This window comes from Leishmania braziliensis, chromosome 28 (assembly GCF_000002845.2).
Source record: "Leishmania braziliensis MHOM/BR/75/M2904 complete genome, chromosome 28".
NCBI classification, from domain to species: domain Eukaryota; phylum Euglenozoa; class Kinetoplastea; order Trypanosomatida; family Trypanosomatidae; genus Leishmania; species Leishmania braziliensis.
In genome coordinates, this window is record NC_009320.2 from 648,794 (window position 1) to 662,925 (window position 14,132).

General features: G+C 58.4%; 3 protein-coding genes across 3 annotated transcripts; all 3 read right to left on the reverse strand.

Annotated features, from left to right (window-relative positions):
- Positions 1-203: 203 nt before the first annotated feature.
- LBRM_28_1840 (conserved hypothetical protein) lies at positions 204-2,132 on the reverse strand (the record flags this gene model as incomplete). Its single annotated transcript, XM_001566164.1, has 1 exon — positions 204-2,132. The coding sequence occupies one exon, from the start codon at positions 2,130-2,132 to the stop codon at positions 204-206; it is 1,929 nt and encodes a 642-aa protein (XP_001566214.1).
- A 4,992-nt stretch (positions 2,133-7,124) lies between these two features.
- LBRM_28_1850 (zinc finger protein kinase-like) lies at positions 7,125-11,066 on the reverse strand (the record flags this gene model as incomplete). The annotated part of the gene is made up of 1 exon (XM_001566165.1): positions 7,125-11,066. One exon carries the CDS (start codon positions 11,064-11,066, stop codon positions 7,125-7,127), a length of 3,942 nt encoding a protein of 1,313 aa, XP_001566215.1.
- Positions 11,067-13,416: 2,350 nt separating this feature from the next.
- LBRM_28_1860 (sulfate transporter-like protein) lies at positions 13,417-13,662 on the reverse strand (the record flags this gene model as incomplete). The annotated part of the gene is made up of 1 exon (XM_001566166.1): positions 13,417-13,662. One exon carries the CDS (start codon positions 13,660-13,662, stop codon positions 13,417-13,419), a length of 246 nt encoding a protein of 81 aa, XP_001566216.1.
- Positions 13,663-14,132: the final 470 nt, after the last annotated feature.

Below are 14,132 nucleotides of genomic sequence, written 5' to 3' on the forward strand. Positions count from 1 at the left end.
CGCCTACTTTCTTCCGTCGCCCACGATGTAACATCTCCCCTCTCTCTCCCCCCCCCCCGCGCTCCTTCCAGTCGTCCTGCAGGAGTGTGCCGCTACAATGAGGAGAGCCCGCTGCGTCCGCGCACGCGCAGAAAACAAAGCGAAGGGAGAAAATGCCACCTGCACACCACGCCAACCTTTTCCCTGGTCTCCTACACGACGCGCTACACCAACCGCACAATTCGGTCGCCAGAGATGATGAATACATCCTTCATGGCGCTGAGCGTTGACACCGTGCCGTGGCGGGCGAAGTACCGCTGCAGCGCCAGTGGCACACGAGTTTGCAGCGACGCTAGCGTCGTCCCGCCCTGTGGGATCAGCGGCAGCACCATCCGCACGATGTCGGCCTTCTCCAAACTTGGCTGCTCCACTTTCGCGCGCTGCACCACGATAATAGAGGGGTCGTCAGGGTAGGGCCAGGTGGTGAAGTACTCCGGGTAGTTGTCCAACACAGCCTGCACAGCTCCCAAATCGCACGGCAGGGCATCCCGGACCGCCGGTGGGACCAAGCTCAGAACTTCCTCCAGCTCTACGCACTGCATGAGAGGCAGGGCATCGTAGAGCTCCCGCACAGCCCAGTCTGCGTTCGACTCCGGCGCCATCTCCGCCGGGATCTTCAGTACTGGATCATCCGGCCGTAGAGAGTTGATACGCAGCCGCTCATCCAACAGGGTGTCCACACACGCCTCATACTCTGGCAAGAACTTGTACACCTTCATCTTATCTGCCGAGACAACGATCTCTTTGCCATGCATACGCAGAAACGTTGGGAAGGAGCGACACTGCGCCTTCACCTCCACCTTCTCCGCCTGCGTGAGGAGACTGTAGAGGCGAACGGTTGACACAGCCGCCGCCGCCTTTTCCTCCGAGACGCGGTAGTCCTTGCCCACCGCTGCCTCCGCCACGAGCGCCAACACTTTGGCAAAGACGCTCGGCAGCGGAGACGTCGAGGCGTCCAGGTCGTCCAGCGAGTTGGGCGCGACGCGGTACGGACGCGCGCGGAGCTTCCCGTGCGCCATCTGGAAGTACTCCGGGTACTTGCCGAGCAGCCCAGTCACCCCGAGTCGAGGATCAAAGGCAGGGTGACGCGAGACAATGGGGGCAACGTCCTGCAGGACGTCCGCCAGCGGGGTGTACTCCTTTGGTATCTGCGGCGCCACCAGGCCAATCAGGTTCGCCTCCGAGTTCCGCGGTGGACGCCGCAGCGGCTGTGCTCCGCACTGACTACCGCCCAGGCCGCTGAATCCGCCAACAGCAAAGCGCGCGTCGGCATGCCCGCGCTGTGGGTGGTCAAAATCGGGCCTCAGTCTGATCTCCACCGACCCGTGAGCAGCGCGGGTGTCGATGTAGTGTCTGAACCGCTTCAGATAAAAGCGAAAGGAGGTCTCGTCGTACAGTCGCTGGATCTCCGTCGGCAACGTCGGCTCAATGGCTTCGATGGACACAAAAAAGGTAGGGATATACGGCACGAGAGCCTCCATTACCTGCAGCGTCGACCGTAGAGGTGCAGGGGTGCTGGACTCTGGCTCGCTCACCGCTGCAGCGCCCGCAGAGGCGAGGCTTGGGAGCGAATTGGAAGCACTTGCTCCACCAAAGGTGGCTCGCGGCGCAAGCAGCCCCCCACCAGCCATAGTTGCCCCTGTGCCACCACTGCCGTAGCGCCAGTTATTGCCCTGTGGCGTAGGTGGGGGTGGCGGAGCCATCCTGTCCGCGTGTGTCGCAGGGGTGTTTAGCGAACTGTGCGGCACTGAGGCGCTCGAGCATGATGAAAGAGGTGGCAGAGGTGACTGCACATTCGGAGCCGAGGTTTGTTGTCCTGGGGTCGCTGGAAACGACCCCGTTACTTTAGAGCCGTCGAGAGGTGTGGCAGTACTCCCAGCGCTGGGCAACGCGGCATCGCCACTAGCAAGCGGTACGTCGGCGTTTGTTGGTGCAGCTCCCAATCCCGAAGTCGAGGCTTCGGGAGGTGCGACAGGGGTACGCAGCATGCGTCGGGCCAGGAGGCCACTGGGCAGCAGTACGACCTCCTCAGGGAAATGGCGAAGCATGTACTGCGTTAATGCCGACTGCACGTCGTGCTGCCGTATTCCCATTGAAGGTCCACTGCAATCTGGGTGACCTGTCGAGCCTCTTTCACGTTCAAGAAACTGCCGCAGAGTGCGAGGGAGTTGCTGCTGCACCTGAGCTGACTGACTCCAGCGCTCCTTTGCGCCGGCTGGCGTGGCAGCGCTGTGCTCTGTGGGTGCCACCTCGGTGGGTAATATCGGCAGTACCAACGCCCGCACCTCCCAAGGTGCGTAGGTAACCGACTCACCACCGCCTCCGATAGCCGGAGAGTTTGGCCCGTGTAGCTGCAGCCCCGACAGCGACGACGTCACTGAGGAGGGGGGAGAGGAAGACGACGGCAGCTTCGCGGAACACTGGCGCAGAGCGCATTGCACTGCTGACAGCAGTGTCATCGACGGTGGTGATGTGAGGAAGCTGAAGCTGGCGAGTCGTACAGCTGCAGAAGCGAATGAAGTAGTCACAGAAATCTGGCGGTGGACATTACTCAAACCACCCCGCGCTCGCGCCGGAGCACTGACAGGGAGTCGACACATCGTACCTAACGAGAGAAAGTGGAAAAGACAGAGGTAGTGCGAGTTTGAAGAGCGACAACCGTAAATCAGATGTGTAGTCGCGCGCTCTCACCGCCGCCCTCTCCCCTCCCTCCGATTATTTTCTTTCGCCTCGTACAGCACCCGTTGTGGTCCACAACCTGCTCAATCCTGTACTCGACAGCGAAGAGGTGATAACGCTCGTTTGTTTTCCCTTGCCCATTGTTGAGCAATGAAGTGCGTACAGAGCAAGAGAGAGGCAGAGAGACAATGGACAGAACAAGCGGTAGAGCGGTGAGGTAGCGCCAACGGTCACTGCATAAGCGTATCTTCACCATTATATTTTACGATGATGCCCAGCGCAACCACTTTGGCTACCATTCGCAATGAGGTGTTTCATGAGGCTGCTCAAGCGCACAGAGTCCACCCCAAAACCCACTACCACCACCGCCGCGCCTCTTCCCTTTCCCTGCAGAAGCAAAGGACACCGTTAAGAGGGGAAGAGAGCAGTATCTGCGCGGATGAAATCCTCAATAGTAGACTCTATGAAAAAGCACTGATGCATCCGCATGTTGTGGTGAGGAACAAAGAAGGGAGGGCAGCGTGCGTGCCGCTCAGAAAAGAGCCACTTTTTTCTCTCGCGTGCGCACTGAAGCGGTGTAAAGCGTCGGCTGACTCACTCGGCCAGAGTGGCCTCATCTACGGTGACGACCAGCATCAAGTAGCGCAATGCTGACGTGTAACACGAGTGCTTCCCTCCATTCGGTGCGGGTGTATCTGTCGCCCTCCTCAGTCAGTTGGCTGGCCCCTCAAAAGCGCTATCGTCGAGCAAGACGACGACTACAGGCCATGATGAGCGTTCACTTTGGACGAGGAAGGCTGACACACGTACATTACCCTCTAGCCCTATCACGTTTCCTCAGCGTCAGCCTCGTGTAGGTGGTGCCCGCATACTGCTCGACCGTGGGGAAAACTCGCCCGTCGACTCGCGATCACGACCCTCCACAAAAAAGGTACTACTGACAGCCTGTGCGCTGCGTTCGAGCTTTTCACTCCGCAAGCGAGGTGCGGCCGAGGGGAATTACTTTCCGCCCCTCCTCCCCACACCGCATAAGGGGGGAGGGGGGCGCAGATGAGCCCCATTCTGCAGACTCTCTGCCACGCGCAGAAGGCCGAAAGCGGAAAAAAGGTGCCAGAAGGCTGTTGCAGCGCACCGGCACGCATAGCAGTAGCGATCACGACTCCAACTACAGGCGGGAAAAATGAGGGAGGCAGCAAAGGCGCACACACACACACACACAATGTGGCGGCAGCGATAAATTCACCACGAACGCCTTTGTGAAATTCAGTAAGTGGCCCCCCACGCAGTGCGCCGCATTCCCGCCAACATATCTATCGCAGACACCGAGGCAGATAGCGAGAGACACCCTGGTGCACCGGCGGAGCTCGGCAACGCGAAGAGAAATGCGCAGGCGGTGGACTCGCATGTCCCTATTCGCAACTGTAAAGGCGCTTCTCTGAATAACAACCACACAGCGGTGCTATTCATCGAGGCAGTAGGTGGGCCACGATATAGACGAAACACACGTACACACGAAACCTCGTAGATCTGCTGCGGGAGCCCAATCAGCCTCAACGCAAGCTGACACTCATGGATACGATGCTGAGAGCGGAAAGCGCGCGTCTTCGCCCTCAAGCAACCCCGCACGATGAAACAAGGCAGCCTACTGCGCCTTTAACAGGAACCGTACTCATTTGATGAGTCACGTCTCGCCTCTCAGATGGAAAATGGAGATCCAAAGGGGTACGTCTTGTGCTGTACTTCGGCGTGAAGATGAAGAGCAGCTGGGCCCCCCGTCCCTCCAGTCGGAATCTGGCTTGTGCTGCTCGTAGCGAGGTCAGGGCAGATGGTGGCCAAATGGATCGCGAAGACGATGGCAGGGTGGGACGGAGCTGTCACTCTTGCCGTGGCCCACCGGCAAAGACCTGTCCAGCTACTCAGCACTGAGCATGAAGCGGAAGAGACGGTTCGGCACGTCCTGCAGACTCTACTGGAAGTCAGCCCCAGACCCTCCTCCTTGTCGATCGTGCCGCTGCTAAGCACACATTCCGGCAGCTTTCGATCCCAGGGGGCTCCCACAGCACGCAATGCCAGAAGGCAACTGTGTAGATAAAACACCATCTGGGAGTGGGTTCGCCAGTGTGCCTCTTTTAGTTGACACGAAGTGGGTCGTGACCCTGACGGACGTACCCCTATCAGCAGCGCAGTGCTCGATCCCTCCCCCCGCTGACACACCCTAGCCGCAGCTACCACACGCACGCCGTCAGATAAAAAAAGCGCCGCTCCACGTTTCCGGCGTAGATATCAATGATTCTGCAGTCGCGCGCGCGCGCAGAAAGGTGGCCTGAGCGGAACAGCATGTACGACGCCTGGCAGCTGAGACGAAACGCTGCGCGCGGTCTATCCACCCCGCAAAGCACTCCTCCCTAGCGACTGTAACAGCAAAGAGCGTCAAAACGCTAAAAGGCAGGGCAGGCGCCAGAAAAGAGCTGCAGTTCCGGCAGCAGTGTGGTGACTGACTCGGCATCCCCCTGCGGTGAAAGAGAACAACAAGAGCAGAAGTCGGTGCTTAGTGGAGCCCACTACAGGCAAGCAAGTGGCCTGGCACAAAACAGACTACATGGCCCGCTACGATGTTTGGCGGAACAACTTGCCGTGGGAAAAGGCACCATGGCGGAATGGACGCAGTCACGGACTCTAAAGGGTCACTCTTGTGCATGCCTGTCAGAATGCCTATCATGTGTGTGTGTGTGTGTGTGTGTGTGTTTGTGTGTGTCGAGAGTATAGAGGCAGAAGAAAAGGCGCTTCACAGATTCGAAATGAGGCTGGGCTGCCCTTCTCCCTCTTCCCTTCTCTTGCGATGTTTTCACCGCGTTACGGGGCTGCGTCTTTCCGCTTACTGTAGTGTGTACCCTCCCTCCCATCAGTCGACGAAACATCCCCCAGATGATTCAAGCCGCTGAAATGAAGCAGTATTGGGATACCCACCCTCACTGGCGGCGGCCTGGGGAGGGGGAAGGGAAGAGTCGGCGGTGAGGCAGAGCTCACTGAAGACTCCAGAGAGGAAGAAGCGAAGATGAACGCTGAAATGATGTGAATGAGCTCGAATGCAACAATAAGGAAAGCGGGTAGGGAGCGACAGCAACAAAAAGGAGAGAAGAGGAGGCACAGCTCAGTGGCCGAAGTGAGAGGGAGCAATAGAGTAAGCAGCAGCAGGCGTGTACTTAGGCGGAATGCCCGCCGCAAGAAACCATCGGAGCGGGCGTTTGTGTCTGCTTGTCTGCGTGTGTGCCCGTAAAACCGAAGCTTCTACGCCTCTAGTCAGACAACAAAAAGGGCCAGCGGATGGTAGAGAGGGAATCGAGGGAAAGTCAATCAGGCAAGATGCCCATACACACGTCCCTGTAGCGGTGGTGGTGCTCTTCTTCTTTTCAGCCGTGACCACAGCAATCATGCAGCGCTCCCTCTTGTCTCGCCTCGCTGGCAGTTGGCGCTGTACTCTACGGCAGCAACGTGTACGTTGAGTGTTCTGCTCACAGAAAGAGGCCCGCAGGCGCCTCGATAACCGGCAGGCTATAAAACTTGAACATCAAGTGCGTTCATCTCCGCTGCGTCGGGGGGGGGGGGGGGGGGGGGAGCCACAACATACCACGAAGAGTGGGGAGTGTGCTTGCATAGTGGGAGGAGGAAGAGGATGAAGGCAACGAGGAAACACAGCCACAAAGACGGTCAGCGCGAAAGAGGGAAAGGCATAGGAGACGTTATCGACTCAGTCAACGGCTGCATCCTTCATCAGTTTTGGAGGGTACGAAAAGGGGGAGGGGCGACTCGTGATGTGCCTCCTTGACGCACAGAGAGCAATAGGCACTCCCTCCGGCGTACACCTTACCACCCACTGAAAAGAGGGGGGGGAGGGTAATAAAGCCCATTTCTCAACGAAGGAACCGCGGAAAACCGCCGTAGAGAAGACGACAGGGCAGCCGTTTCTCTGCTTCTGGGGCGTTGGTGGGTTACTCTACGTTTTCCCTTTTTTCTGCGCTCCCAAGTCCGCTGATGCGTTACTCACCAGCACCGACAGGTACACTAGCAATGGTGACAGAGAACGAGAGGCAGAGATACCCTCCGAGGGAGGGAGGGAGGGAGGGAGATGTACGGGATACCAGCACGAGCAGTCGAGCACATACAGTGCAGCGAGTAGGAAAATAAAGCGAAAGGGAAGAGAGAGAGAGAAAACACACAGAACTTCGTTTGGGGGAGAAGAGAGACCAACAAGAGACCTGAAGAGAGCACGAAATCGAGTCCAGAGGAGAGACGAAGGGCGTACGGTGCGGATTGGCAGGATGAGCTGGCAGACATAAATCAGCGTCTTCGGTCCATACAAGGGCACACAGAGAGAGAGAGAAACAGGCAGGCACGCAAGTCCATCTCTACGGCACCTTCTCGAAAACGAGAGAGGTGAAGGCGAGAAAGTCATGCTCTGGTACACGCTGCGGCCTGGTCGAGAGACGTAGCAGGATGCGGCGCTCAGGCACCGGCGGCGAAGGTGGCGGCCTCCCTGTGGTGCTCGCAGAACCTTCGTCATGTTGCTGGTCGGCGTATCCAAAGACGGTGGTCTTCTCGCCACTCCTTTCCCCTTTACCCCGCTCGCCCTCTGACCCACTGAGAGAGCCGCCGTCGCTGACCTGTCCGTGGCTACCGCCGCCGCTGCCGTCCTCTGCGCCTGTCATGCTCGACGTGCAAGCCGAGGCTGCCGTCGTCGCGGCGGAAGAGGTGGCGCCGGTGGGCTTGCTGCCACCCTTATTCTTTGACTCGTTCGTGATGGCCGACGGATAGAACGGCTCGGTATCCGTGCGGTACTCAAAAATGGTGTTGACAAACATCAGGTTTGGGCACAGGTGCCCCTCCGCGAAGTGCTGCACGACGCCGCAGCCGTCATCCATGGAAGAGGGAGCGAGGTGAAAGCGGCCAAAGACCGCCACGTAGGAGCAGTAAGTGTCGCACAAGTCTTCCTTCGACAGCTGCGTTACACGCTGCACTGGCCCAATGGGGAGTCGGGTGCTCGGCGTCAGCTGGAGACTGAAGCGACTGTCGCTAGTGTATACAAGAATTCCTGAGACATTACCACCCCACGGAAAGATGACCCGGCCGTCATCCACAGCGTGCACCTCGATAGAGACGACGCGCCACACGCCGTGGAAGTGCCGCTGCGCCTCGGTCATGGAATGAAAGAAGCGCACCGGCTCACGAGCCATCCGACTGTCAGTGACGAGCACAGACAGAGGAAGCGCTAGCGAGGGCGACGAGACTCGCGCGCCTCGGTACAGCTGTTGTGGTGAGTGAGTGGCGGGCAACGGGGTGCCGGAAGCGGGGGAGGTGAAAAGTGTACGGGTGCTCTCCACCAGTGCGCACCCGGCAGGCGCGGCAGTGCGGCTCAGCGGGAAGTTATTGAAGCACTTCGTGAGTGCCTCTATGGAGGCCCGCGTCATGTTGGTGAGGGGCGGCACTGAGGCCCATTCTGACACAAATTCACGCTTGAAGTGCCGCACGTCGTTATCGCGCATGTCGCCGGGGATGCAGGGGGCCGGCATGCGACGGTGCCACAAGTCCTCCCAGTTGACGCCGCGGAAGAAGGGGTGTTGCTTGATCGCGCTCGCGTCCTGCAGTCGCATCGACGGATCTCGAGCAAGCAGGCCCGTCAGTAGTGACGCCGCGTCCGGAGAAAAGCCTCTGAACGTGGGCGAGCCCTCGGCGACAGCCGGCTGCGACGCTGTGGCTACAGCAGCGTCTGCGCTGTCGTCGGCGCGCAGAACTGGCAGCTCTAACTCCTTATGAAGAACGTTGTCATATACGGTGTTGTTGTTGCGCGCGTGGAACGGAGTCCTGCCGGCCAGCATCTCGTACAGCATCACGCCAAAGCTCCACCAATCCACTGCAGCCGTCTGCACCTCTCCCTGGATCATCTCCGGTGCCACGTACTCTGGGCTGCCGACGAAGCTGCGCCGGCGGCTGTGCGAAAATGAGCGGCGAGCAAGGCCAAAGTCCGTCAAGCAGATGTGCCCATCCGCCGTCAGCACAACATTCTCTGGCTTTAAGTCGCGGTGCACCACATCCTGGCGGTGCAGGCACTCGAGCGCCAGGACAAGCTCTGCCGCATAGATGCGCGCCGCCTCGGGAGAGAGGCGCAGCGTGGGATAGATGTAGTCGTACAGTTCACCACCAGGCAAGTAGTCCATGACCAAGACGAGGTAGTACTCTGTCTGGAACGCGTAGTGGCATCGCACAATGTATGGGTTCGGGTGCATGCTTGTCAGAATAGTCTTTTCCTCCTTCATATAGGACGTCATGCACCGCCGGTACACCGTCGCCTTGTTCATGATCTTCATGGCGTACACCTTGTGCGTTGCGCGCAGCTGCACCTTGAGCACCTTGCCAAACGTGCCGCGCCCGATGACGGTGAGTAGCTGAAAGTCCTGTAAGCCGACAGGCGACAGGTTGTCGCTGCGACTGACTAAGGAGCCTCGAGGTGACAAGAGTGAGGAGTACGGAATGGGCGATGTGGAGTTGATCACACGCTGCTGCTGCATTACTTGGCCGCTTTCCTCTCCTACGCAGCTGCGCGTATTTACGGTGAGCGATGAGCCCGCCGCGAGGGACAACTGTGAGAGGCGGCCCAGTGGCACCGGCGAACCAGACTGGGCCGGCGTGCCAAACGTTGACTGCATCCCCCTGTAGAAGCCGCTACCAGGCGCGGTGCCGCAGCGATCGAGACGGCGAATGTAGTTCTCCGCACACTGACGGCAAGCAGGAACACCACTCCCGGCACCCTTTGCATCGGCAGACGACGGTGCTTTTTCCGGCACCGAGTCACGCGCGGAGTTGATTCTGTCCGCGGCTGTCGCCGACGCGCTTTCAAGCACCACCAGCTTCTGCAGGCAAGCAGAGCAAAACTGGACCAGGCAGAAAAAGCACCGGCACGGGTACAGGAAAGAGGTGAACTCGGCGTTGCATTGCGCGCAGTTCGCCGATGCTGGTGGCAGCCGCTCATCTGCGAAGCTCACCGGCGTGGTATATGCTCCCATAAAGGCCGCTCCGCATGCGAGGCTGTGAAGCGATTGTTCCACCAGCATCACCTCGTTCGTGTCGTGCGCGTTTTCTGATTGCCCCTTCGAGCTGTTCGCCTCCCCGTCATCGTCTGCGTCATCCACGGCTGCCACACTGGTTTTGCGGACGTCCGTGCACGCCTCGCTTGTGGTGAGCAACGTCGACGGCCCCCTGCTCGGGGCGAGGGCCACCGTGTGGCCGGGTATTGATGAGGTTGCCACTGCCGTGGCATCCGAGGCCCGCCGACTGCTTACCTCTCCCTTTGCATTACCGGGGGCCTCAGGAGAAGAGGCACCCGAGGTGACTCGTGTGGGACTCTCGCAATCGGCTGGAAGAGCAGGGAAAGTGCTGTCCGACGTGGGAAGCGGAAGTGCAGAGTCTTCCCCGGTTCCTGACACGGCTGCCACCGCTCCTTCAGTCACACTAGTAGGCTCCTGCTGCTCGTGACAGTTCGCTTCGTTGTCGCCCTCATCGCTCACTAAGTCCGTACACGTGCTCATCAACCCCAGCAGCGGCTGAATACCAGTGAGCCTCAGGTGCGTGGGCACTTCCCCATCGTGCAGAAAGTCATACAGTTGAGTTCGGGCAACGTAGAAGAGATTTTTAGGCACGAGCAGCTGCTGGAGGTAAATTTCCAAGTAGCGGCGCCGCTGCTCCACCAGCTCCGGGCTCTGGTTCGTCACGTCCATCCAGTGACTGCCAGGAAGAACCGGCACAACACCGTAGGCCCCATGGCTTGACCCGTGCCGGCTGCTGCAGAGCTGCTTCAAATCGTGGTCGAGCGCCTTAAACTGCTGATACCGCCGATAGACGCGCCAGGCGTAGTGGCCGCGCACGCACTCGATGACGTACTCCACGTAGTTCTCCTTAACACGGTAGTGGGTAATAACTACGGAGGTGATGGAATACTGCTGCGCCAGCAGGACGAGCACATCTGCATCCTTCCCTGGATCCAGTGGGTACTGGCGCGGCGCGTGTGGGTGCTCGAGCAGACGCTCCTCGCCTTCGAAGGCGCGACGATCACCACCGTGGGCCGCGGCGGGTACAGCGGTGTCGTTCGAGTGCTGCAAGGCAGTTGCTCCTACCACTCCATCTAGGCCGAACGCGCCCGGGCTCGCGTTGTCGTTATGCAATTCACTGGGCCCTACTGGCACAGTACTCGTGCCGTTGTCTCCGCTTGCATGACTCCCCGAAGACGCTGGTGCGCTGCGCGCAATATAGGGGCGGAGGAAGAGGCCGTAGAACATCTCGAGCGGGCTACGAGACATACAGAACGGAGCAATATCTCCATACACGGGTGCTTTGGCAGGAAGCCAAAGTAGAAAGAGGGAAAACAGCGCCAACAGAGGTGCCAATCCGCAGCAACAGCCCAAAGTTGGCGCCACAGAGAGGGAGAGGGAGAAGCACAAGAAAGGGAGAGAGAAAACAAAAGGCTGGAAGGAAAAGGGGGTAAATGCTACCGGGGAATAAACCTCAGATAGAGGGGTGGGGCGAGGTGCTTTATGAATGAGGGTGGAGAAGAATGGGAGCGAGTGCGTTCAGAGATGGCCAGTTCTACGTGAGTGTGCTCTTGTGCGTGGGTGTGGGGGTGTATGTGGTTTGCTTTTCCCCCATCCCTAACTGATCACTGCGTGTACACGTGCGTGTGTATGTCCTCCTCCTCCCTCGCTTGTTTGAGATGTGACCGTGAAAGAGAGAGAGAGAGAACAGAACAGAGCGGGAAACTTGGAAAAAGCGGAAGAAAGGCCAACAGGGGCGACTAGTGAGCACAGAAGAGGCAGAGAACGCAAGACGACAGAAGCAACGCTGTAAACGTAGGCGTGGAAGGAGGGAGGGGCGTGCGCACTGGGAATTCCATAAACGACGAGTGATGTGCCGTGCCGTGCCGTGTGTGCCTGCCACGTTTCCTGTTCGCCCCCCCCCCTCCCTCCCTTCTTCTACTCTCCTCTCCTCTTCCTCCCCACCTTTTGCCTTCCCTTCTTCCTCGATAGAGAGGGGGAGGGAGAGAGCAAGACGGACCGAAAAGAAAGGCAAAACGCAACGAAGCCAAAATAAAATGAAAAATAAATAAATAAAAATATCGATCAGTAATTAGCGGGAGAGAGGGGCCAGACGACGCGGAGAGCCGCAAGCGGGTACGCGCACACGCGCACGCCTTCGAGAAGTTCGGAGAAGGCTAGGCGAAGCAGCGTCACTAGGCGAGAAACGCAGTGGTGGGAGGGGGGGGGGGTGCTGGTGGTGGGATGGGCAGGGGAAGAGAGGGCGTGTGGCACTCAGATCAGCCAAGCGGCGGCTGTTAAGCGAGGGCTGCCCAACCAGAGAAGAGCGAAAACAAATGCGTATGCGCTGATGGGCAGGAGGGGGAGGGAGGGAGGGCAGAAACGCTCTAGTCAAGGGAAAGGAAAAGGAAGCGGTGCTGGAAGAGGAAGTAGTCCCACATTGAGATGAAACAGGGGCCAATGGATGGGAAAAAAAAGGAGAGGCAAGCACAGAGCGCGTGTAGCGTCGAGTGGAGTGTACGCCCGTGCCACCCCTCAGGCACACTAAAAGAGACACAAATACCCGACTGAACACCCCATCAGCAGCACGCCAGCTCTACAACAGCGGCTGTGGCAACACGAATAGCAATAGAGAAGTGTCGGAGGAAAGACAAGAAGAGTGTGCACCAGCCCTGTCTTCTCCTCTGTTGGCCACTTACCCACGCACCCCCCCCCCCACAAACTCAAGAGCAGCAACAAAAATGAACGCAAGATCGACTGAAGCACGTGGCAGCTGGTGAGATCCCCTCTGCGCGTAGGGTTGAAAGGGTGGAGAGAGAGAGGGGTTTTCCGCTCTAGTGCACACCTACGAGGAAGGGGTGGTGAGTGGAAGATAAATACAAGAGTGAGAGGGCGCGCAAAGAAGGAATAGACCAAAACTATGCGTGGCGTGAAAGAGAGAGGGCAGAGAGGAGCTAAAAACTGCGAGGGTGACGTTGATGGAGGTTGCGCAACAGCGCACACACATATACGTGCATGGGGTCAGTCCTTGTCAAGTATCACGCACACAGAGCGTCTCTTTTCAAGATGGTTGGCGTGCGACTTTGACAGTAAGTACCTCAACGCATACTCTTCATAGAAGTGCACTTCGCAAAGCTTGCACCTCCACAAAACTCCTCCATTAAGCTGCGGTACCAACAGTATGGGATGAGCCCGGCCATGATGACGATAACAATCGTAATCGACCGTGTGCTTTACTTTTAAGTCTTTGTCCACTCAGCTGGCGGCGCCGAGGTGGCGTCCGCTGAGTGTATTTGGTGTTTTTCGAGTGTGCGGCTACAATTTCTGGGTACCATGCGGATATCAAGAGTGCCGTCATCAACTCTGCACCGCCTACGCTGGGTGTCACTGCGCATGTCATGCAGAGTCCAGCGCCTGTTTCTCCGTGGAAGCTACCACTCCCCCTCCTTCCTCCCTCCATCCAATGCACACACAAGAAAAGCGCCCATGCAACGGTGCACATGCGTCACAGCACACTACCATGAACGCAAGACAGACCGCTGTCGCCCTTCATCATTGCTACCAGCTCTTTCGCATCTTCACACGTCGGTGAGCCGACCAGGCACAGTCCACATCCACCTTACCTAGACGTCTCGTGTGCCGAGGAGGACGAGGCTGTCTGTGAACGCACGGCACTCTCCACCTCCTTCATGAGAAGCACAAAGTCGTTCAGACTCAGCCCCTCGTGAATGCGACGCATCGGCGTCACATTCGAGACGCGGTGCTTCATCCCTTGGATCACCGCTGTCCGACGTCCGGCCTCTGGCGTCACGAGAACTGTCGCCTCCTTGACTGAGCCCTTCGTGTTTGTGGACGCCGCTGTCATGGGTCGAGATCGCCCCTTCGGCTCACGCTGCGGCGGTGGTGCTAGGGCAAAGTCGATAGGTTGGGGCCACGTCGATGCACAGGGTTCAGTGGTCCGTTGTCACCTGAATACGACTCCGCTTCCCTGCCGGCTGCGGGATGCCCCCTGCCTCCGAAAACAAGCCCGCCAACTTACCCCCCATGCACCTGACCACCGCCCTTCGAGAACGAACCCCCCTTGCTTTTGGGGTGTTGGATGGGGGCACAAAATACTGCCCCCTTTTACGGCACTGCAACAAGCCCGGGAAAACCCTTCCCCGAATTTCCCCCACTTTTCCCAGGGTGATTACAACCCCTGCCCATTTCTCAAGCCCCTTGTCCCCCTGATATTCCCAAAAGGTGGTCAAAATTACATCCAATTTTTCACCCTATCTTACCCTATTTTTTCTCCCCTCTTTCTTGCTACTTTCTCCCCTCTTTTTTCACATACTT